The sequence below is a fragment of the Myiozetetes cayanensis genome, unplaced genomic scaffold (assembly GCF_022539395.1).
Source record: "Myiozetetes cayanensis isolate MyiCay16 unplaced genomic scaffold, myiCay2020 scf1, whole genome shotgun sequence".
NCBI classification, from domain to species: Eukaryota; Metazoa; Chordata; class Aves; order Passeriformes; family Tyrannidae; genus Myiozetetes; species Myiozetetes cayanensis.
Window position 1 is genome coordinate 136,216,577 of NW_026086604.1, and position 21,674 is coordinate 136,238,250.

The 21,674-nt window shown below is 38.2% G+C and overlaps 1 protein-coding gene across 18 annotated transcripts in view; it reads left to right on the plus strand.

Annotated features, from left to right (window-relative positions):
- The window catches only part of SVIL (supervillin), a 139,141-nt gene that overhangs the window by 80,652 nt on the left and 36,815 nt on the right, over positions 1 to 21,674 (plus strand). For 5 of the 18 annotated variants that reach the window (XM_050310332.1, XM_050310342.1, XM_050310275.1 and 2 more), the window contains 13 exons: positions 921 to 978; positions 1,097 to 1,248; positions 1,684 to 2,353; positions 8,748 to 9,635; positions 9,966 to 10,130; positions 10,762 to 10,796; positions 11,865 to 11,926; positions 12,292 to 12,431; positions 13,171 to 13,266; positions 14,515 to 14,767; positions 16,294 to 16,317; positions 17,356 to 17,926; positions 19,355 to 19,574. In XM_050310332.1, coding sequence (XP_050166289.1) covers positions 971 to 978; positions 1,097 to 1,248; positions 1,684 to 2,353; positions 8,748 to 9,635; positions 9,966 to 10,130; positions 10,762 to 10,796; positions 11,865 to 11,926; positions 12,292 to 12,431; positions 13,171 to 13,266; positions 14,515 to 14,767; positions 16,294 to 16,317; positions 17,356 to 17,926; positions 19,355 to 19,574 — 3,284 coding nt within the window. In that variant the 5' untranslated portion in view covers positions 921 to 970. Of the gene's footprint in view, positions 1 to 920; positions 979 to 1,096; positions 1,249 to 1,683; positions 2,354 to 6,656; positions 6,741 to 8,747; positions 9,636 to 9,965; positions 10,131 to 10,761; positions 10,797 to 11,864; positions 11,927 to 12,291; positions 12,432 to 13,170; positions 13,267 to 14,514; positions 14,768 to 16,293; positions 16,318 to 17,355; positions 17,927 to 19,354; positions 19,575 to 21,674 lie in introns of all 18 variants that reach the window. The other 13 variants (XM_050310404.1, XM_050310422.1, XM_050310352.1 and 10 more) reach the window with 12 other exon arrangements.

A 21,674-nucleotide genomic window follows, 5' to 3' on the forward strand; every position in this document is an offset into this window, starting at 1 on the left:
AACGTGGTCAGAACCCCAGAGGTGCATTGCATCAGAGTAGGTGCACAGAGCTTTCAAAACTACATTTACCAAGGCAATGATACCAAGGCATGTATGTATGTGCATGTGTGTGTGTTAGGAACACACTCACCCCAGTCCACTGCATTCTTTAACAACGTGGAGGGTTTCTCTTCCTGGGGGTAAGAAGTCATACCACACTTGTTTATGCAGCACTCACTACTCCAGTGTGGTTTACATATGCACATACATGTCTATATATAGGGATTACTTCATCTATCGTGCCTCCTCTTGGCTCACTACTGTTTGAACTGTGACAGCTGTCTAGTAGCACATAACAGCAGCAAAAAGTTCAGAGGAAGTGAAGAAAATTATGTCCAATTAAAACTACAAGGGAAAGTTAGCAAAGTAGAAAGTGATTTACCATGCAGGAATATCATGGCACTATAATTTTCACTCCAGCAATGAGTCAATGGGATTCTTGGGATTTGCTCAATATGAGGGAGTGGAGGAAACTAAGAAATAGGGGACACTGTTTCTCTTTAAGCATAGTCAGTCCCTGACCTTTGTGTAGGCAGGGAAAACAGTAATTTCATACTACCTGGTTTTGAAACAGGTTACTATGGCATGTGAGCTTGATCTCAGCTAACCAAAATACAACTTGTCCAGTATATACTACATCTTGAAAACTGCTAGGATGGCATAGCTAATTCGAGTTCAGCCTGGAGATGGTGATCACATCTGTATGTCTAATGCACTTTAGACAACACAAGCTTAATAAACTAGGAAAACAAGAGGAAAATGCTCATTTCCTGACGAAAGCTATTTCAAAACTCTGAACTTTATTTGACTGTTCCTTCTTACTCTAAAGCATTTAGCAAGTTTTAGTAGCTTATAAACTACATAATCTTTTGTTGTCTCAGTTTCAGAATTAAGAAAACTGTTTGAACCAAACAACGGAGATTTTTTGGAAATGAAAAGGTAAAAACGTCTTTGGCCTGTAAAAAACCCCACGCAACTTGTTTTGTAACCTCCTCTTAGAAACTCTCCCTTCATATTTTCAAGATGCCTGTTTTCACATTTTTCACATATTTTTCAGAAAAGAGAGAATAGCTAGACGCTTAGAGGGAATTGAAAATGATACACAACCCATGCTTCTACAAAACTGCCCAGGATCAGTCACACACCGTTTACTAGAGGAAGATACACCAAGATATATGCGTGCGACTGATCCATACAGTCCCCACTTAGGTAAGTAGCATGTTTCAGTCAGTCTTGCATTGATAAGTTACTTCATGTTTACTAGCCTATCAGTTGTGCAGTCCAGTCCACAGAGAAGAGTTCTACAGAAAAGCTGTGACAGGGTGGTTTTTCTTTAACTTGCCTTGTGAGTCTCCAATTGTCTTACTTGAAAAAAGTAAGACAAAAAAAAAAGTAAAACAAATATTGTTTTAAAACAACAATATGATATGGGAACTATTAATACTTCTTAAAGAAGTATTACTAATACACATTTCTTAATCATTTGTATGTGCTTTTGGAGACAAGTGCAAAAATATAATGTGTCTGTGCAGTCATTTTGATTTGTAAGAAAATAGGAAGCTTTTAGTTCACTCAGTTGGAGTGATGGATAGGGTACTTGGAGTTTTGGGATGGACTTGCTTATGTATGTTGTACTTTTGACAGGAAGATCAAATGAAGAGGAGGAAACTTCAGATTCTTCTGTAGAAAAACAACCCAGATCATCTAGATACAGATCAGAAATCACAGGAGGTAATACAGAGCCCTTGTATAGTACAGGAAACATGGATGTCCAGGAACTAGAGTCAAAAGCAGAGAGAATAGCTAGGTACAAGGCAGAGAGGAGACGCCAGCTGGCAGAAAAGTATGGATTATCTCTTGATTCTGATTTGGATTCTGACTACTCATCCAGATATACGCGAGCAAGGAAAGATCATGACAGCGGGGAAAGAAAGGGAGTGAAAAGTGAAAGGCAAGATGATGAAAACAAGGACTATGGCACCTTGTATTTGTCCAGGACTGAGACAAAGGGGTCAAAGAGTGTAATTTCTGATTCCAAAGAGTACTCCAGCCACGAAGACAAAGATGACCTCTCAAATGAAAAGAGTGTTAGAAAAGCAGATGATGACAGTGCCATTAGACGGGCTTCTGACCCTTCAGCAAACTTGGATAGTTCTGTCTCCCTTTCACTTTCTGGACGAGAATCTTCCTCCTATAATGAAGTGCCGATATCACCAAAGCAAACTCCCAGAGAGTCCCTTTCTTCACCAAAGCGGGCAGCCTCACCCATCCACTTGCAGAATGACCAGCCCTTGCACAGTAACAGCAGACAAAGGTAAGCATGATTTTAATTTTTTTTGTTTTACAGTGGATTCCTTTATCTTAATCACCTTCTGCAGCAATGTCTACAGTATTCATGAGAATGTATATATTACCCTTGAAAAATGGCTTTGGATTGGTTGGCTTTATGGACTCATAGTATGTTTCTGACACAAGGAAGTGGGTATATATTTCTCTGATTAGCTATGTCCTTGCTTTCACTTTTCCTTTATAGAATTTTTGCTAAAATTAGGCATTCTGGGGGAAGCAGTGGAATAACTGATGTTTAAGATATTTACACAAATTAGAAATTGAAGGAGTTATGTGGTTCTAAATTTTCTTTTTTTTTTTTTTTTTAATGACCTATTATAGCAAGCCTTTTAACTGTTTTTCCTCTATATCCTGTGATTTTTTGGTAGGGGCTTCCAAGTAAAGGTAAGCTGTTTCTCAGTGAAGATTTTAATATCTTCATGATGGGTCCTGCCAAAATAAAACAGTTCTCAGAGTTAAAAGCTGAACACTGTCTTGGGTCAGTTGAGATAATAGTTGATTTGTTTTCATGATGTGAAAGTGTAAAAACCTTTTTTGAACAGTGATAGTCATTCTTTCAGATAATGTCAGTCATACATGTGCATGAAGGGGCAGAGGGGAAAGTTAAAATTCCATGCTGAATTGCTTCATATTTGACAAATTTACTACAGTAATAGGGTAACCAGATATTTCCAGATGGAAAAAAATCAGTTTTCACTAATTTCATGTTATAATTTCACAGTGTATTGCCAAAACGCTGTCAAATTCTTATGGTGACTGAAAACAATGCATGAATAAGAACTTTTTAAAAATATGATTTTCCCTAAGTGTGATTCTTTAATTTCTAGGTAGATGGATAGATAAAAAATAAAAACTGTAAAAACTTACAATATTGCAATTAAAAATGATGTAAATTACAATGAGAACTTAATTGTAAACACATCTGTATCATGCTGAGCAGTGTTGACTGTAACTGAAATAACTGGTATAAACTGAACCATTTATGCTTTCCATAGAGCACAAAGGGACTCAATCCCCAGGTGTGAGAAATCAGGAAAAGAAGGCAAGAGACCAGCATGAATGAATTGATACTAAAGGGCAAGAAGCAAATGTACAGGCAGTTGAAGCAGGGACAGGTATTATGGGAGAGTATAGGGACACTGCCCTGTGGTGTAGGGATGGGGTTAGGAAGGCCAAGGCGAAGGTGAAGCTGAACTTGGCAAGGATGCAAAGGTAACAAGGACTTCTGCAGGTATATTAGCCAGAGAAGGAAGGTCAAAGAAACCAAGACTGGTAACAATGGACATGGAGAAGGCTGACATACTCAACTACTGTTTTGCTTCAGTCTCCAATGGCAACCTCTTTTCCCACACTGAGCTCAGTGATGTGGTTGACACTCCTGAAGGATGGGATATCATCCGGAGGGATATGGACAAGCTCAAGAAGTGGGCCCACAGGAACCTCATAAGGGCTTCAGTAAAGCCAAGTGCAAGGTCCTGCACATGGGCCAGGCAAGCTCCAGTTCCAAATACAGTCTGGGGCATGAAGGGATTGAGAGCAGCCCTGACATGAAAAACTTTGCGGAACTGGTAGATGAAAAACTGGACATGAACTGGCAATGTTCACTTGCAGCCCAGAAAGCCAATCCTGTCCTGGGCTGCAAAAAAGGTGTGGCCAACAGGTCGAGGGAGGTGATTCTGCCCTCCTACTCCACTCTCATGAGATCCCACCTGGAGTATTGCATCCAGCTCTGGAGTCCTCATTACAAGAAAGACATGGACCTGTTGGAGTGAGTCCAGAGGAGGACCATAAAAATGATCAGAGGGATGGAGCACCCCTGCTATGAGGAAAGACTTGAGACAGTTGGGGTTGTTCAGCCTAGAGAAGAGAAAGCTCCTGGAGACCTTATTGCAGCCTTTCAGTGCTTAACAGTGTCTTATAAGAAAGATGGGGACAGACTTTTTAACAGGGCATGTTGCAATAGGACAGGGGGAATGGTTTTAGACTAAAAGAGGGTATATTGAGACTAGATTTAAGAAGGAAATTTTTTACAAGAAGGATGATAAAACACTGACACAGGCTGTCCAGAGAGGAGGTAGACACCCCATCCCTGAAAACATTCAGGGTCGTGTTTGATGGGACTCTGAGTAATCTGGACTAAAGGACCTTTAAAAGTCCTGTCCAAGCCAGACTATTCTGTGATTCTGTGAATAAGTAATAACTTAATACACATTTCTGGCTCCATTATCTCTAATTTCAGATTCTTTCTGGGATGAGGCTTTGGTCAGCATTTGCATAATGTTTCCCATAAATACTGTCATTCTTATCTTTTGAAGGAAATCTTCTGCACCCACCAAGATAAACCTAGGATTTGGTCTCTTGTTTGGACACACATATAGGCAATAGGTGGTACTTTAAAGGCTGAGTTGCCAAGAGCCTGTTCTTTAATGCTGCTGACACTTACAGTGCCAGTGTGTACTCACTGGTGTGATATTCAGAGATGTAACAATAACCTCTCAGAAACTCTTGTCCCTGTTTCTGCATGGTAAAAAAGTCGTTGTCTGTTTCCATGCAGTCCATTTAAAGTTACTGTATGGTCCTGTTCTATAAGATTGTTTGCACAAGAGAATAAGGGCTAACTCCAGTTTTTCAGGTGACTGCTGTTCTGAAGTCAGTTCCACACTATATGGGTTGCAATTTTTTTTTATTATTTTTTTCTTAAATTTAAATTTCCTGAGTTCAAATTGGAAAATAAATACCACTTGCTTTGGAATATGTCTGAAGGCTTTGTGCCTTCAGTCCTAAGAAGATTTAATAATTAATCCTGTAACCCATCACTGAGAAGACAACAAAGTGCTGAGCAGGTATCATTTGACATTGCCTGCGTTTGGCTGCTGAAGTGGCTGATTAACTCTAAATTCAAAATGTGACTTGCCTTCTTTTGACTGCACTCTTCAAAGGATGAATGATCAAGTACAAATAACTGCTGCCTGGGCCATGCCCACTATAAAAATGTGCCAAAGTACACATTAAGAGAGGAGAAGGAAGTTCCCGTGCTTCAGAGCAATTACAGCTACTGTGGCAGCTTCTGTGAAAGGGTTTTACCTTCTATTTGGTCAGTTCCATTAGGGATTCAAAAACATTTGGAAAAACAAAAGATGTTTCAACAGTTGGTGTTTGTCTTTGTTCTAAGATTGATTTGGATACAGTGACAACTGTAGGTGAGTTCTCAAATTTAAACTTATTTGCAGCAAATACACTGTTATCTTAAGAACAGTTGTTGATTTGACCTTTTTCAGTTATTTTTCTTTAATGACCAACTAAGAAAAATTGAAGTAGAGGACCTGGAGCTTAATTTGGGATTTTGATCCCAAATGGCTCTACTGCAATGTGAAAAGTTCTTTCAGGTGTACCTGTAGGTAATGGGAAGCATCCTGGACTCTTGTCACCCTAGAGGAGTGAGTTTGTAAACATTAATGTGGCAGGACAGCCTGTGCTTGCAAGGTTAAAAGTATTTGATGTGATCTACTGTTGCTGAGGAATTTTAGGTGAAGGTGGGCATTAGGAAAGGATTTGAGAAACTGTATATAAGAAGTCTGTGAACACCCTTTCCTGCGGAGCTTTTTGAGGTTTCTTTTTATGTTCTTGTTTCTTTTTATGCTTTCAATGCCAGAATCGAAACAGAATAAAGTCAGAAACTTTGTTTCTTAAGCTTTTCCTTTCCCAAGTCACCTAGTGACACAGCATGTTTTACTTTTGCTAATTGAAGCTTTTGTGATACAGGATTACAAGAGGAGAGAGAAGTTCCAGATGCTCCTGAGAATTTCTTAGGAAGTACGATGTAGCCATCTGAATTTTTAGCTTAATTGAATTCCTATTACTACTTTGTTTTGGATGCAGCAGTCTTTACCACTTTAAACCACAAACTAAATTAATGGTTTTAACAACTTTTTCAGATGTTCTTGCACAAACTGACCTGCAATGACAAAGGGCAAAAATAAGGTTGTGTAGTTGCTTTCACTTCTGAATTTGGACAATGTACACTTGGTGAAGTTACTTTTGCAGAATCTTTACCATTTAGAACACTTTCTAGATATTTGTGGAATTAATATGATAGTTTGTTTCACAGTTTACCACCTTTGAATTTGATTAGTGTACATTGCTTTTCTTGAGCAGTCCTCCGCAATTGAGTGGATAGAAATAAAAATCAGTGGGGAGGGAGGATCAGGAGAAATAACAGGAATGTATGTTGAGTTCTCAAAAGTTACTTGAAGTTCTATTTTCTGTAGTAGTGCAGGGAAAGCAAAACCTGAATGGTTTCTTCAGAAAGATTCGGAAGGGGACACACCTTCACTTATCAGCTGGCCCTCCAGGTATCATAAAACATAGCTGTGTGGCTAACAATCAGATTACAAACCTCCCCTTTCTTTCCTTTTGCTCTGTATTCATTTAACACTTGCCTTTAATTTTCCTTTAACAGCAACAAGTTAGAAAGTGTTATTTCTTGTGGATAAAGAGCTGTTGAAACTTTTTTGAAGCATCTGCTTTTATTCTAACTCCTGACCAATTGGTATTTTGATGAAGAAGTACAAATGCTTTCAGCTTCTTCCACAGCTACTCTCATTCTGGCTTCCACTAAATTTTGTAACTTCTTGTTTGATCCCACTTTGTACTCTGCAAACAGCAGATTTGTATAACATACACCAATCCATCTCATCATTCCCTACAATTAATTCCTTGAATTGCAAAAGAGATGGTACAAGGGAAGTAAAAAAAAAAAAAAAAAAAATATGGAAAAGTAAACCAAGATCTTGATCGAAGCTACAGGCAGCTGCTTTCTACCAGTTTGGTAACATATACAGAGATCCCACCATGAAAAACGTTTTAGGAAGACTCTTTTACTCTGTTTTGTGTTTCTGATTAAAGTAATTCTTATAACCCAGTACTAATACCAGTGTGGATGTTCTGGAGAATGCTTGGTACATGTAGTTAAAAAAATACTTTTTCAGACTTACACTCTTTCTGTGCTTAAGTAACTTTAAGGAGTTTCCCTGGTAAGTGCATCAATCCTCAGAGGTAAGAAGGACTGAAATATTACAAAGATTGGTGTTTAGGATAAATTTGGATATCCTGAATTATCCTCTTAGATACTTTACCTCTTTTTTCCCTAACTTTTTTAATAACACAAACTCCAAAAAGTCTGTTGGTAGCAAGCCTGGAATTGCACATGCTCTGAGCTGGATAACTTATTTTCAAATATAGAGAGCTACTATCCCATTTTATTTATCTCCTTCCTCAGAATTAAAATAATCTTTTATACCCATTTGGGAGGGGAGGAAGTACAGGGCTTTTGTTTTTAATACTGTATGTGCGTTATCTACGAACGCTGCCCCGTAAGCTGTCTGAGCACTTGGCGAGGCTGTAAAACTGCTGGAGAGTTGACCTGCAGTGACAGTCACAGAGCAAAGGCTACCTCTGGCTGCATGTGCGTGCCTTCCCTTGTGCTGTTGCATTTAGTTTTTAAAGGTGAAATATGACTGTTTTGCGTGGATGTTACACAAGTCCAGAGGTGTTTCTATGAAACACACTGAAGGTAACTTTTGGGAACATTCCTATAAGTTTTTGCATGTTAGAATGTAATGAAACCTTTTAAAATAGAAAGTCTGTTTTGGTTTCTAAATCCCTTTCTTCCCTGCAAGCTCTTTAAAGAGTAACAACCATGCCATAGTTTCACTTTGGGCTGTAAGACCTTGGCCTTTCAACATTTGTTCTCACTTACTGAAATAGGTTACACTACATGTAACATTTCAGATGTCTTATATGATACACAAAAGCACAAGTAAACCAGTCTCTGGCAAACCATCTGAAAGGCTAGGTGGAGATAATATGTTTTTCATCTCTTTTTCCAATGCAAGAACATCTTGATATGACATAAGCTGCCCGGTGTTTAGACATCTTCAGAAATCTGACTTCATACGTGATTGCCAGCAGAATTTGCAATTTCAGGCTGAACCCAACACTTTGATAATATAAAATGCAGTTTTGTTTATCTTGTTTGTTTGAGACCATGGGTATGTGCTGTTTGACAGACACAGTTGTGATCTCTTGGGAACATGCTGTATGTTTTCAGAGCTTGCACAGTTACCTTCTCAGGAGTCGTGCATGTTCGAGGACCTCTAAATCCCTTGAGTGTTTTTGAGCTATGTTACTGCTAAGATTTGTGGGGAGGAAGGGGTTGCATCGTAAGATTGCTTTCTTTTATGTGTTGATTGTTTTTTATTTTAATACAGTGTTGCTGTCTGTACCCTCAGTAGGTGTCTGTGTTCCTTTCCAGATTGGGTATTGCTGTTCACAGCTTTAATCCTTTTTCTTTCTTAAAGAGTAAAAGTTAGAGAGAAATTGGTGAAAGAGGAAAGTGCTCGTGGAAGCCCTGAAATTGTCACAGACACAGTATCTCAGAGAAAATCCCACCCAGTGCCAGCCCACTACATGCCTCTTCAGACAGAAACGTCTGCCTTTGATAGGGTCATAAATCAGCCCGTCAGTTCCGTCCGCCAACCAATTCATGGCTATATTCAGCCTGCTGGCATTGCTCACACAGCTCAGCTGATGGCAGCAGAAGAACCAGCAAACATCCCTGCTGGCAACCTCCTCCCACCAGACAGTGTTAGCCTCGTAACAAAATCGTCAGCAGCCACCGCATCAGAGGGTGAAAAGAAAGAAGCACCCAGTTATGGAACAAAACCTGATGAAGAAGGTTCCTTGGAGGGTGATCAGGCTTCCAAAGGCAGAAGACCAATTTTGCCATCTGAGATTCGCAAGCAAGGGAAGAACCATGAGGGCCTCTTTGGAGGAGGAGAATTAGATACCCCTGTGGGGAGTTCCTCCTTTGCAAGCAAGCCAAAAGTTAACTCAGAAGTTCAGAGAGAGTTGGAGTGCAATAAGAGGCAGGCCCCCGACCAGCAGCTTAAGCCCCCTGAGAACATAGAAAGGAGTGAAGCTGTTATGTACATACAGAGTGGATCTGTATTGCAACCTGCCAAGGCAAAGGCTCCTGTTTGGAAAGTGTCAACAACAAAGCATAAGGTCCTGACTCGCTCAATGTCTGACTATACTGTGACTCCTAAGCTAGAAGCTTTTAAAAGTAAGGAGAACATGGAAGCAAATCCACCAAACGGTGAGATTGGCATGGTTGACACGAAAGTCTCTGTTGCCCAGCTCCGTAATGTCTTTCTGGAGACTGCTAATGCCAACAAGAAAACGGAACTGTAGGTGACATTTCAATCATTTTCGTGTGAAACTTGCACGTCCTTGGCAAAAATTACACACACTCAACAGCAGTTGTGTTCGGCACTTAAAGCACACAGCTTAGCTCTCACCAGTGTGTCCTGGAGGCTGAGATGGTTTGAATCACGCTTTTGTGCTTCTGCTTGCTAGTGCAAGTTGTGATGTGGGGTAGCTGGAATGTGTACGTCTGCGCATGTTACCAGAGGAGCATGCAGAGTGGTCTCCAGTGAATTGTTGAGATGCTTACATCTATGCTTTACTTCTCTCTCCTGTTTTCTTTCCTATGCGCTCTCTATCGTGCGATCTGAAAGTGAATCTCGGTCTGAGATGTCAACAGCAGGTAGTACTGTGTCTGCCAATGGTGACCGTGGGCCACGAAAGGCGAGGCGCTATTTTACTCCTGGTGAAAATAGAAAGACTTCTGAGAGGTTTAAAACTCAACCTATAACATCAGCAGAACGAAAGGAGACAGATAGGTAGGCACATATGTAGCTCTGGTGTAGCACTCTGGTGCAGGTAGACATGAACAAGCTTGTGAAAATATTTGTTTGTTTAATAGCATAAACATTTTGCAAGGTTATTGTTTCTCTTTAAAAACAACCCAATATTTGTTATAGCTTCTTATAAAATGAAACCCAAAACACCCCTGACAAAAACAATTTGTTGCAAATTCCTCCCATGTAAAATGGTGAACAGTGAAGCATCACTAAGTACTGTGGCTGTCTGGTTCTGTCTAATAATAAATGCTTTTGGTTTTATATAAAGAGTTTCTTTTCTGTCTACTCTGCTTTATTATTTACTCTTTTTGTAAACTACCAAAACTACCTATTTTATCATAAAGAGCTGGCAGCAAATCTTGGACTTTTATCTTCTGCAAAATGAACTAGAAATCATTTTCCTTTACTGTATTTGGGTTTGCTTGCAGTTGCTTGCCTTTATGCTTTATTAAAGGATATTCCCAAGTGGACACTGTTGAAACTTGAAAAATAGATAAATTCTCCCTTTTCTTAAGGCTTTTGAGGTCTTGCTACTTCAGACTGAATCTGAATTTCATTTTTGATGTCTTGTTTCAAGCTAACTTTTTTCTGTTTGATAATTTTTCACTAGGTCAATTTTCAGTGCAGAAATACCAACTGCTGAAGGTATGTTACTGTACTAAGGAAGAAATAGGAACAAATGTACTTTTTGTTTTAACTGAAGAACTGTTTGATAATGCGAACAAAGTACACTTGAAAATAACTATCTTTAATATGTTTGAAGTACCAATTTTCTTTGGGCCATGTCTACTACAGACTTGATTTCAAATTCATTTAGGACCACAAGTCTGTCTATGGATACCAAATTTCATATGGGAGTCAGGGAGAGAATGGCTTGACACTTTTCAACATAGCTGGGGTTGGGTTTTTTTTTTCTAACTTAGACAATAAATAAGGTAGTTGTTGGGAAAAAATTTTGATCATCAATCAATTTAAAGCAGTGGTCTGGGAGTAATAACTAAAAAAAGGCCTTTAGTATAAAGAGAAACTAATGTTGCTAACTTGTTTTCTGGCTAAGGAAGTTTCAAAATGCAGGTTAGTAAATTATAGAATTCAATCTACCGTCTTGCTTCTCTTTCCCTCTTGTCACCCTTGGCAAGTCTGGCACAAGTTAGGTAGGTAATCTCATGAGTAGCTAAATTTAGATTTAATGCCTTATGCTATTTGAAAGCTGATATTCTCTGCAACTTTGAGATGCTGGCTCTTGGATTCTGGAGGATGCTGATTTCAGCTCCTAAGGATACCAGTTGAGCCTTTGAGAAATGGGGACATGAGGTGGTAATCAGAATGGTCAGCTAGTATAAAATAATGTGTTCAATACTCTTCACTGACCCTTAAGACAGTCTTTAAGTATAATTATTTTCTTAGTCCCTGTGTTATTATAGACTGGTACAATAAGTTTGATTCATAAAAATTTGTTTGGTTAACTTGAAAGGACATGAACTGTCCTGAAGATAAGTTTTTACAAATAATTTCAAGAATTTTCCTCTGACATTCTACATGTAAAAACAGGTAGAGTTTTTGAACACAGCTGAGTTCATGATAAGTCTTTTGTTAAATGGGAGAAACAACCAGCTTATTTGATGGTTCATAATAATTTATTAAAAAAATATATATATTTAATATGAGGTTGATTCATTATGTTCAACCTCTTTTTCTTTTTCCTTTGTGTAGATGAAGAAAAATTGGATGACCGAGCCAAACTAAGCGTGGCTGCAAAGAGGCTGCTTTTTAGAGTAAGTATTGCATTTTCTAAATAAAAGGCTGAATTAAACATCTCATATACAAGATTCTGAAGGAACCCAAAGTGCATTAGAATGAAGTATAATGCAGTTAACCACGGCCAAGCTACATAACCTTTTTTTTCTTACTCTATTCCCTGCTTACACAGTAGACCTGTTGCTCTAAAGCCTTCTTGTCATTTAGAGAGAGGTGTGTAGTTAGTTTTAACTCCATGATGCATTCTGTGCAATTGCATCCTGCTTTTAATTCAGAGATGGACACTTGGGAACTTTACTGCTCTGCATGCAAGAAAGCTGAAAGTAAAGTACTGTTTTAGAACTTTTCGTCTGTGGCTTAAATATGACATGTGTCCTCTTAGGAAATGGAAAAATCATTTGAAATGAAAAATATTCCTAAACCACCTACAAGAAGCTCAGCGGTAGAGAGAAGACTGCGGCGTTTGCAGGATAGATCTCACACACAACCAATTACCAGTGAGGAGGTGGTCATTGCAGCTACGTAAGTCTTGTGCATGTGTTGGCTCTAACTCTGACTCCTGCTTTCAAATCTGGGAATAAGTTCCATCTCTGTGGTGCTTATAACACTGTAGCGAGGAAAACATTTATTGTTAAGGGCCTTGACAACCACAGGGGAAACTATATTGAAATTCCTTTTTAAATGTAGAGGGACTAGTAAAGCATAACTTGTATGAACTGTAATTTGGCAGAAAGTTTAGGAACCTGTGGATTAGGTAAACGAGATTAATCATAGCATTGTTTCATAACTCAAATGAAAAAGATACTTTGCACTGAGGGAAATCTGCTCAATTTCTTATGGAATGTGTACGTATTGGGGAAAACCTTTTACATTCTGAAATCTCAAATGTACTTTTTGGAAATGCATTTCTTCCACTCTGGTCATATATCATGATGTTTTCCTGAAAAAGGGAAAATCATTTTTGGGGAAAATTAGACAAAGGTGAATGGATGTTTGCCTAACGGTCTACTGAAAGGTAGCTTACATTATGGGTAATGAATAAGTTCAAGAGACAGCATGTTTGCTCTTCTAGGTTTTTAGTTCTTTCAAAGTATTTGAAACTATTTTGAAAATGTCGCAGCAGATTAAAAATGCTGTTTGGTTTTTTTCTGTTTTGTTTTGTTTTGGTCTTTTCTGTAGTTAACACTTTATGTATTGCTTTTCTTAATGCTTTTTTCTTCTCTCTCCCTGTGAATTTTCCCTCCTTGGCAATTCTTTAAAGTGAAACTGCCCCTGCTTCACGTTCTGTGAATACCCACACAGTAGTGACAAGAGTACCTAGTCCCACTGTAGTTAAGAGCACTGTACAACCTACCAGGTACTGGGGGGGTAAACATGCATGTTACATGGAGCACAAGATTCTTCAATAGCAGATGCATCTTTAAAGTCTTGAATGCCTTTTCAATGTGTCAAGTCAATACTCATTTCAAGAATATTTAAAACATTGGTCATTTATGTTTGCATGATAAAGCAATGCAGCTTTTTTTTTGTCAAGCATCTGTTTTCAGGACCCTTCTAACCACACTTACCCGCTCTAGACGCATATTCCTCATTGTGAAAGAAGTTAATTTGCATGTGAGCAAACCCAGCAGAACTCTCTTTGCTCTTGTAATTTTTTTTATATGGTAATGTCATCCTCAGATGAAAATACCAACGCCAAGTGCTTGATTTCACAAGAAGTACATGTCCTTTGTCTGTCTCTACATATATTTTTTAGCTTGCAAAATTAAAGGAAATATAAGAAATTGCACCACCTATAGGTAAAGTTGCAGAATACTGTTGTCTGTTCTGAATGAGATAATTTTAGCAGAGACCACGACAGGAAAAAAAAAAATTAGAGAATACTACTAATTAAATAAATGTGGCAGAAGATGAACAATTAAATATTTTATTGTAAAGGTGAATAAAATACATTATTGTAGAGACAAATGCAATTACAGCTTTTATGAATGAACTTGCCTGCCTTCAGCATTGGTCAAACAATCTACAAAGTCAAACCATGTTTCAAAACTAATTTTTTGTTGTTGAGTTACCCCAGATAACTCAAAACAAAAGACAGTCTGAATTCTGTTCCACTTCAAATTGTAAGAGGCATTGCAATTTATGCTAACCTAAAAGCAGCACTAACTTGGAGTTTAAGTCTGTCTTTTAAATGTTTTGATCATATATGGTCCACAAGTTACTTTCAATAAAATTGAATTTTACATTGCACTGTAGGACGGGTGTTTGTTCTACAACAGGCATCTTAAATGTCTCTCCATAGCTCCATATTCTGTATAAAGAGATTGCCTGAAAAATCTCTCTTCAATCTTTAAGTTCCCCTTTTAAAAAAAATGTTGTGTCCTAATCAAGTGAATTTGTGAATGAAAATTTAACTTTTTTTTTAAATCTTCAGCTGTTGAATTAGAATTCATCATGCCAATGTTGAACCACTGCATACCCACTTAGGCTGCTATATTACATTGGCTATTGTGCTTCACATGCAGTTCTTCTGCTTCTATCAGGTTGAGATTTTGAAACTGCATGGCGGCTTCTTCAAAACTAATTTCCAGTTCTGTTTCTTCAGCTTGCAGGCATCAGCACACCAAAAAATTTTAGCTAAAGAGGAGATAAGAGCAGCCAAAGAGGCAATGGGGCAAGATCAGTCTGATGAACCAGATTCTTCCACCTTAAGTTTGGCAGAAAAGATGGCTTTGTTTAATAAACTGTCTCAACCAGTATCCAGGGCCATCTCCACAAGGAATCGAGGAGATTTGAGGCACAGGAGAATGAATGCTCGTTACCAGACTCAGCCAGTCACTCTTGGAGAAGTTGAGCAGGTAAGTGCCATCTTAGCTCTTTTGCATTTGGGTTTGGGTTTTTTTGTTTGTTTTGGGTTTTTTTGAGAAAACAACTTCAGTGTACGATACTGTAACAGCTGCCCTTTCCTTTGCTCTGAGCTACACGTTGAGGAAAGAGCTTGTCAGGAAGCAGACTTCTGACACTGAGGAACAACATCCCCCAAACTGTTGAACTTTGTTGGTGTGGTTTTCTTCTTTTTTAAAGTAATTCAAGAGTATATCATCTTCCTGTTCGGTGCATGCTGTACCTTTCACCGTGTGTTTCTTTTCTGGTAGATATGACATGTCTTCCAAAAGTAAGTTCCTGATCAAAGGGGTAAAAACTGTGACACACATCATCATGTATTTTCAGGGAATTTTGAAGCTTTGTCATGTGCAACTTTCAGACCCATTCCTGAAAGAACTATATATTTCTGTTATTAGTCAGGACATATTCTGTCATTTTCCTCTGGGAGGGGGCATTGATTTTTATCTTATTTTTTTCCCCTAAAAGCTGGATACTTTTGAAATTCAGAAAGTAATGGTCAAAAAGAAATTATTTAATGTGTGCAATGGAATTGAGCTTTCTGTTATGGAATCCTTCATATAATTGGAACTGCAAAGGAATGCCTTTTTGGTGAAGCCTGAGCATAAGGTGGCCCAGCAGTGGTCTTTCAGAGCTGATCACAATAGCAGAAACATCAGTCCCTTAGCTTCCATTACAGCTTCAAAAGAAATCACTTTAAGAGTGAAGCACAACTCCTATGCATGTCATATTTCTAGGGCTTTGGATTAATCTGAGCGTTACAAAGTTCCTACCATTCTCTATCTCTATGCTTCATCCATGATTATGTGTTTTCCATATTATAATAATAGAAGAGTGAGAAGGGAGGATTCCTCTAAACTGATTGGTGCAAAACTGTACAGGCACATAATTATACTTTACACCTACTTCTCTCACACTTAAAGTAGTAATAAGTGTTTGACAGGTTTATTTTAGCAAGCTTTCCAGACCTTATATAGTCCTTTTTCCATCCACTTTCTGTGCGCCAATCACTGTCACAGCCTGACCTCTTTAATGACTGTGTCACTAACTTGTTTGTGGCCCAGGAAGGTGATCAACAGAAATGGGCTGAAGCAGATGGGAAAGAAGTGACAGTCACATTACTTTGTCAGACTTTTACAGAAAAAACTTGCTCTGCAAGCAAGAAAACTCAGAGGAAGCATGTTTTGTCATCTCTTTCTGAACCTAACAAAAGAAACCAGAGTTGACTCAAATAAGTTCAGTGGGAGTGTATTTTCAAAAAGACTTCCTATAACTCCTATAGTTAATTTGAGTGTTGGGATGTTTTGAGATGCAGGTGTGGTTTTTCTAGGAAGAAACAAAAGAGAGCTATCAAAATAGGTAACTAGAGGTTTCTTTCATAGAGGTTTCTTTCCCAAAATGCATAATTGAAAATGTAGATATCTTGTAATTAAAGCTGAAGTCACTTTTCTGATCTCCTCTAAATTTCTAATTCTGATAGATGCAATGGAAAAAAAATAAACTGGTAACTATTTTCTTAATCTTTCTTTGGACTCTTTGACTAACATAGTAGTCTTTGCTCTGCTTTCCAGTTTGCTTAATTAATGATTGTGTTGTCCATGCTTTATGGAATCTGTATGCACATTTTATGTTCTGAGTTGATTTCCTCCTACTGATGTGGTCTTGTCTATAACTTTTGCATGCTGTTCACTAGCTCTGCAGTTTAGGAAAACAATAAGAAAACATCTCCTGATGTGTATGAGGCATGTTTGTCACTCTCTTTCATAGCTTTTGTATCCTTTGAAGAAGATAAAGCTAAGCTCTGCATTTCAGAAAAAAAAAAAATCCATCTTAACTATCTAGGAAATCTTTATAAAATTATTGTGCTAAAGAGTAGAAAAGATTATTTTTCCACTGTGGGGATGGGCAAAGCAAATTTGGAGGTATTTTTAATATGCCTCTTAGGTTCAAATACTTTGCTCATGACAGCCAATATTTATACTTGAAAAAGTCCTGCATGAGGGTGATTTATGTGGCTGAAGCATCAGGAATGTCTGCCCTGTGTAGGACAGCACGGAGCAGTCTCTCTCTGGCACTGAGCAGGCTCCAGAGCTGGAAGCTGCAGAACTGTGTAAGAGCAGAGCTGTGCCAAAGCTAATTAGTCCTGCTGAGATGCAGAGTTGATTAGCCTGGGCACATGGCATGTCATCCAGTGTCTGGAACCTGAACTAATTTCTCCCCACAGTCCCGTGACAGTGTGAGCCTTTCCATGGAGCTCTGACACGATGTCATGTTGCATGCTACACATACACCCCTTATTACTAAAGATGTTGCTGTTCACATGCAGTCATTTTTGGCTGGGGGGGAATTATCCACCTGCAGCCAAATTATAGGGGCATTCTTGTTTTCCTTATCTGTTTCTAGTCTATATTGATAGAGTGCTGTATTTATATAGAATAATACCTCTGAAGAACTGACATGATTAGACTGTTTTTTGGAATTGATATTTTCAAAGCTTTTAAATCTTATTTGGGTTCTTTAGTTGATTTTTTTTAACTCATAGGTACAAAATGAAAGTGGAAAAATCGCTCCCTTGTCAGCCGCAGTTGCAACATCAGTTTCAGCGATGGCATCTGCCCTTGCTCCGTTGTTTGCTGGAGACCTGCACATGAAGCCAGCTAGTGATGGGAGTGTGAGTGCTGCTGCTAGAGCTGATTTGAGGTTCCACTCTTCAGCAGAAAACTTGGACTCATCAGGAAAACGCACACATAAGTCAGAACAGTGGCAGCCCTCGATGGAAGCACTAGAAAGCAGAAGATCATCAAAGAAACATGAAGAAGAGAGGAAGAGGTTTCTAGCACATGAAGCTAATGAAATCACAAAGTACAGCTCCTTTGAGGAAGAAACGACACATCCTGTTCCTGGAAAAACAGGAGACCGCCATAAAGAGACAACATACAGCTTCCTGAGGAAGGGCAGCTTGGAACTGTTTAGTTCACAAGGACTTTTTCAGCCTCTTGAACAGAAGGAAATTGATACTGGCATGCAAGGTAAATGGGAAGTCAAAGAAGGCCAGTCCTTTGAAGAAAAGATGGATTTTGAAAGTATTATGAAAAGCAAGACTTGGCAAAGAGGTGCAGTATATGCTTGCTCTTGGTGTAGTCTCATTCAGCAAATGGTGTTTCAAGCTTTATCAAGGCTGGTTATGTTTCCTTTTTTTAATGCTGCTTAAAAACAGAGAAATATCTGTGAAGTCATAAGTTTTGCAAATACAGGTTTTTATTTTTTATTCTTTCAATTCTTCAGTCTTTAAAGATGGCTCAATTTTATTCAGATTTTCTTACTTTGAAAGTAGTATTATATGCTGAAGCTAAGATTTATCCTTTCTTTTGCCCTTGCCCCTGCACTCCAAAATGCTGAACAAACTGAACTTTCTGCTCTGGGTCAAGTACCTGCCCTTAATTTTTGCCTTATTGTGCATATATAGTTATGAATTAACTACATATGTGCATACGTAACTAGTAGCAGATAATTTTCAGATAATTAATTTTGCAAAATTATTACTATTTTCTTTTTAGTGTGGTGACGAATACAAATCAAGAAATTCTCAGAGCAATTGCATTTCTATATATACAGCATAATTTAAACTTAAAAAGTAAACTTGCTCATCTTTAAATAAAGGATTTTGGAAATAATCAGTGGATTTGATCATTGCATAAAGTCTTCTATTCTGTTGAATTTAGAAGGATGTTGTATTACTTTTATGGCTTATTATGATGGGTGACAGGACCCCAGTACCCTGTAGCACTAAAAGTATTTTTGTCTTCATCTCGTGAAGTTAATTTATTTTGAATTTAATGGTCTTCACACAGGCATAGAGAGGATGGTATAGTTCTGCCTTTATTCCTCAAAGGCAGTATCCATTCTATCAAAATAGCTTTTGATGATTGCAGGAGAGATGGGGACAGGGATAAAATCAAGAAAAATTAAGATCACTTATATTTCTTTAAGGATAATTGTAATGGCGCATTTATCTTTCATCAAGGAGCTTTTCCTGTGGTTTAATTGATACTTAAAGAGACAAACGCAAAGAAGCCCCCAACACCTCCTAGAAAATAATGCCTGTATTTATTAAATGTCCTCCTAGTAGGCTACTTATTATGCACTAAAGTGCTTTACCAATAAGGTAATTTCTTATTTAAATTTTGTCTGCTTCTCTTCCCCTGCTTTTTGTTCCCTCTCACTTTTATCTCTCCATTTCTTTTGCTGTTGGTGTGATGATGGGAGAGGCAGTTTGTGCCTCATCCATTTGAAGTTCGGAACTGTGTGTTGAACACGATATTCTGTGGCTTCATGTGAACATCAGTCACAGCCAGTCTCTGCAGCAAATAATACTTCACGATTAATCTTTTTACTTTAGCTCAGCCAGAATTTTTTCCCTGTTAATAGAGTATGTGATATGAATGTTTAAAAAAAGGGTTTGCTGCTTCAGTGTCAGTAATGTAAAATATCTTTGAGTATAAAACTAAGTCTAATGCAGCACTTCTCTTTTGAATGGGCAGACCATGCTGAGCCTGCTTCTGAACTCACCAGCACATCAGCAATGAGGACTGTTTCACAAACTGCAGCTGCGGCATCCTGTAGACTGCAAGAGCTCTCTGAGCAATTGGATGGCAAATGTTATAAGAATTCCTGTGAGATGTTTTCCACTGGAGAGAGCAAAGCACAAACAACAGAGGATGTCCTTGATAATTCCAGCAAAACTATGTCCATTAAGGAAAGGTACTTAAATTTCACCTTTTTTTAATGATCCCTGTAAATACAGTTATTAGACTGATGATGGTATAAAAAGAAGCTTAAAACTGTTTCTGGAAAACCTAAGTAGTGATTATTAGGCTTTATTATTACTAACAGCACAAACATGCAGCTAATATGCCTGACATCCTTATAAAGCAGATAATAGTGAATGAGAATTACCATTTAAGAGAACATAAAAACCTGATTTTGAAAGAGCTACCTGAATAATCAATAACTATTTCAGAAAATTAAAGTTGTAAAAAATGCATGTTATAGTTACATTTATACTCGTACACTTAATATACTTCCCCAGGTTCTGCTTTTAGTTACAACACCTATAATGTGATTCTGGTTTTTTTTTTAAATAACCATTTCTTTTTGGTCTATGTGGGTCTCTTAACTAGCTGAGTACAGGGAGTCAGGGACAGACTCTGTGATATTGCCCCCTCTTCTTCAAAAGTACATGGTTGCCATTTTGACTTCCAAGAACTTTCTGTAGGGATTTTAAAAGGATAGTAAGTTGGACAGGTTTGTAGGAATATTAGAAATAGTTTTTCCAACCCAAGATCATTCTGATCTGAAACAAAATATTAAACATCCTGCGCTTGTGCAGACAGTAGGAGTTCAGGGCTGGAGCTTCAGTAGCTGGTGTAGTACTCCTAAAAGTTTTTCTGACTTAGTTAAAACTTCGAGAGTATAAATTCAATCCCAAATTTGTGGCAGTCCAGTGAGTAAAATTATGACTGTTTGCTTCAGGTTGACAGATTTTTTGTTTAATTTTTACTTCAGTTTTTCTGCAGTGAAAACAGAACCAATAAATAAAAATAGCTGCTTGATTAAACTTTCACTCTGTAAAAGTATTCCCTCACTTGGTGAGGTGGGTATGATACTAGGAACTCAACCATTTCTTTTTAAATTTTACACATGATTCCAAAGTATACTTCTTAAATTCCTGGAAATACATGAATGTGAGTCATACACATTTAAAAGGCATCCCCACTCCCTGTCTTCCTTCTTACACAAAGGTGGTGCAGGAGCAGCTACAGCAGCTGTGCAGTCACAGTGCCCCTTCTGAAGGATGTACTTACCATTTTTTTTGTTGTTGTTTTGTTTAAAGCAACTTTTACCCCCCTTCCCATACTCCTGATGTAAATATGTCAGTTGTCTGGGCAGACAAGGTTCAAGACCCGTAACTTCTGGTTTATAGGTTGTAAGTGATCTGTCTCCCCTGATCCAGGTATGGAAAAAGAGGTTAGGAGGAAGATCCAAGTCTCAGCAGCTGCTTTAGTCCTAGCTTTAATGCCTCCACTGAGTTGATCTCTTGAGGAATGGAAGTAGAAGGCTGTCAGTCACACTCACAACTAGGAATTGCTTTTGTTAGGACTGCAAGACTGTCTAGTCAGTCCCAGAGCTGACAGAAGGAAATACCTACTGTCTTGTCAGGAATTTGTATATTGTGATTCCACAAATATCTGTAAATGACTGAGCTGGTATCAAAATGTTTTAGACTTCCAAAATACCACAGTAGTCTACTTCTTGTCTCAGAATTTAAAAACTATAACCAGTCATTTTCTTTTGCTTGGCTGTAGGTGTTGCCAAGTATTCATAAACATCAAAGAACATTTCTACTAAAGATGAACTATTGCAGTTTGATTTTTTTTTCCTTTTACATTTACTAACTTCATCTTCCCATCCAGTGGATTTTTCTGGCTGTGTCAGACATTCTTTCACCTTTTGGAAGAACAACTTTTCCACACATGTAATGGTATTTGGGCAGGATGCATGAGTACTGGTCTGGATGAAAGTGATTTTCTCAAAGACTTGCTTCACTGAACTAATATTATCCTTGTGGAGCGAATGCCTGCCTGGCATTTTCAGAATTACCTATACTATATGGAAGAATGAAAATCATGATTTTTCAAGGAAGAAAGACACCTCTCTTCTCCTGTCTTTGTGCAGTTATGGAGACCGAAGTTGCTAAAAGGCCCATCCTATCAACTCCGCTTTAGAAGTCAACTGCATGCTATAATCACCATTTTGAAAGTTACAGATAACTAATTTCTGGTGGCCCTCTTACCATCATTC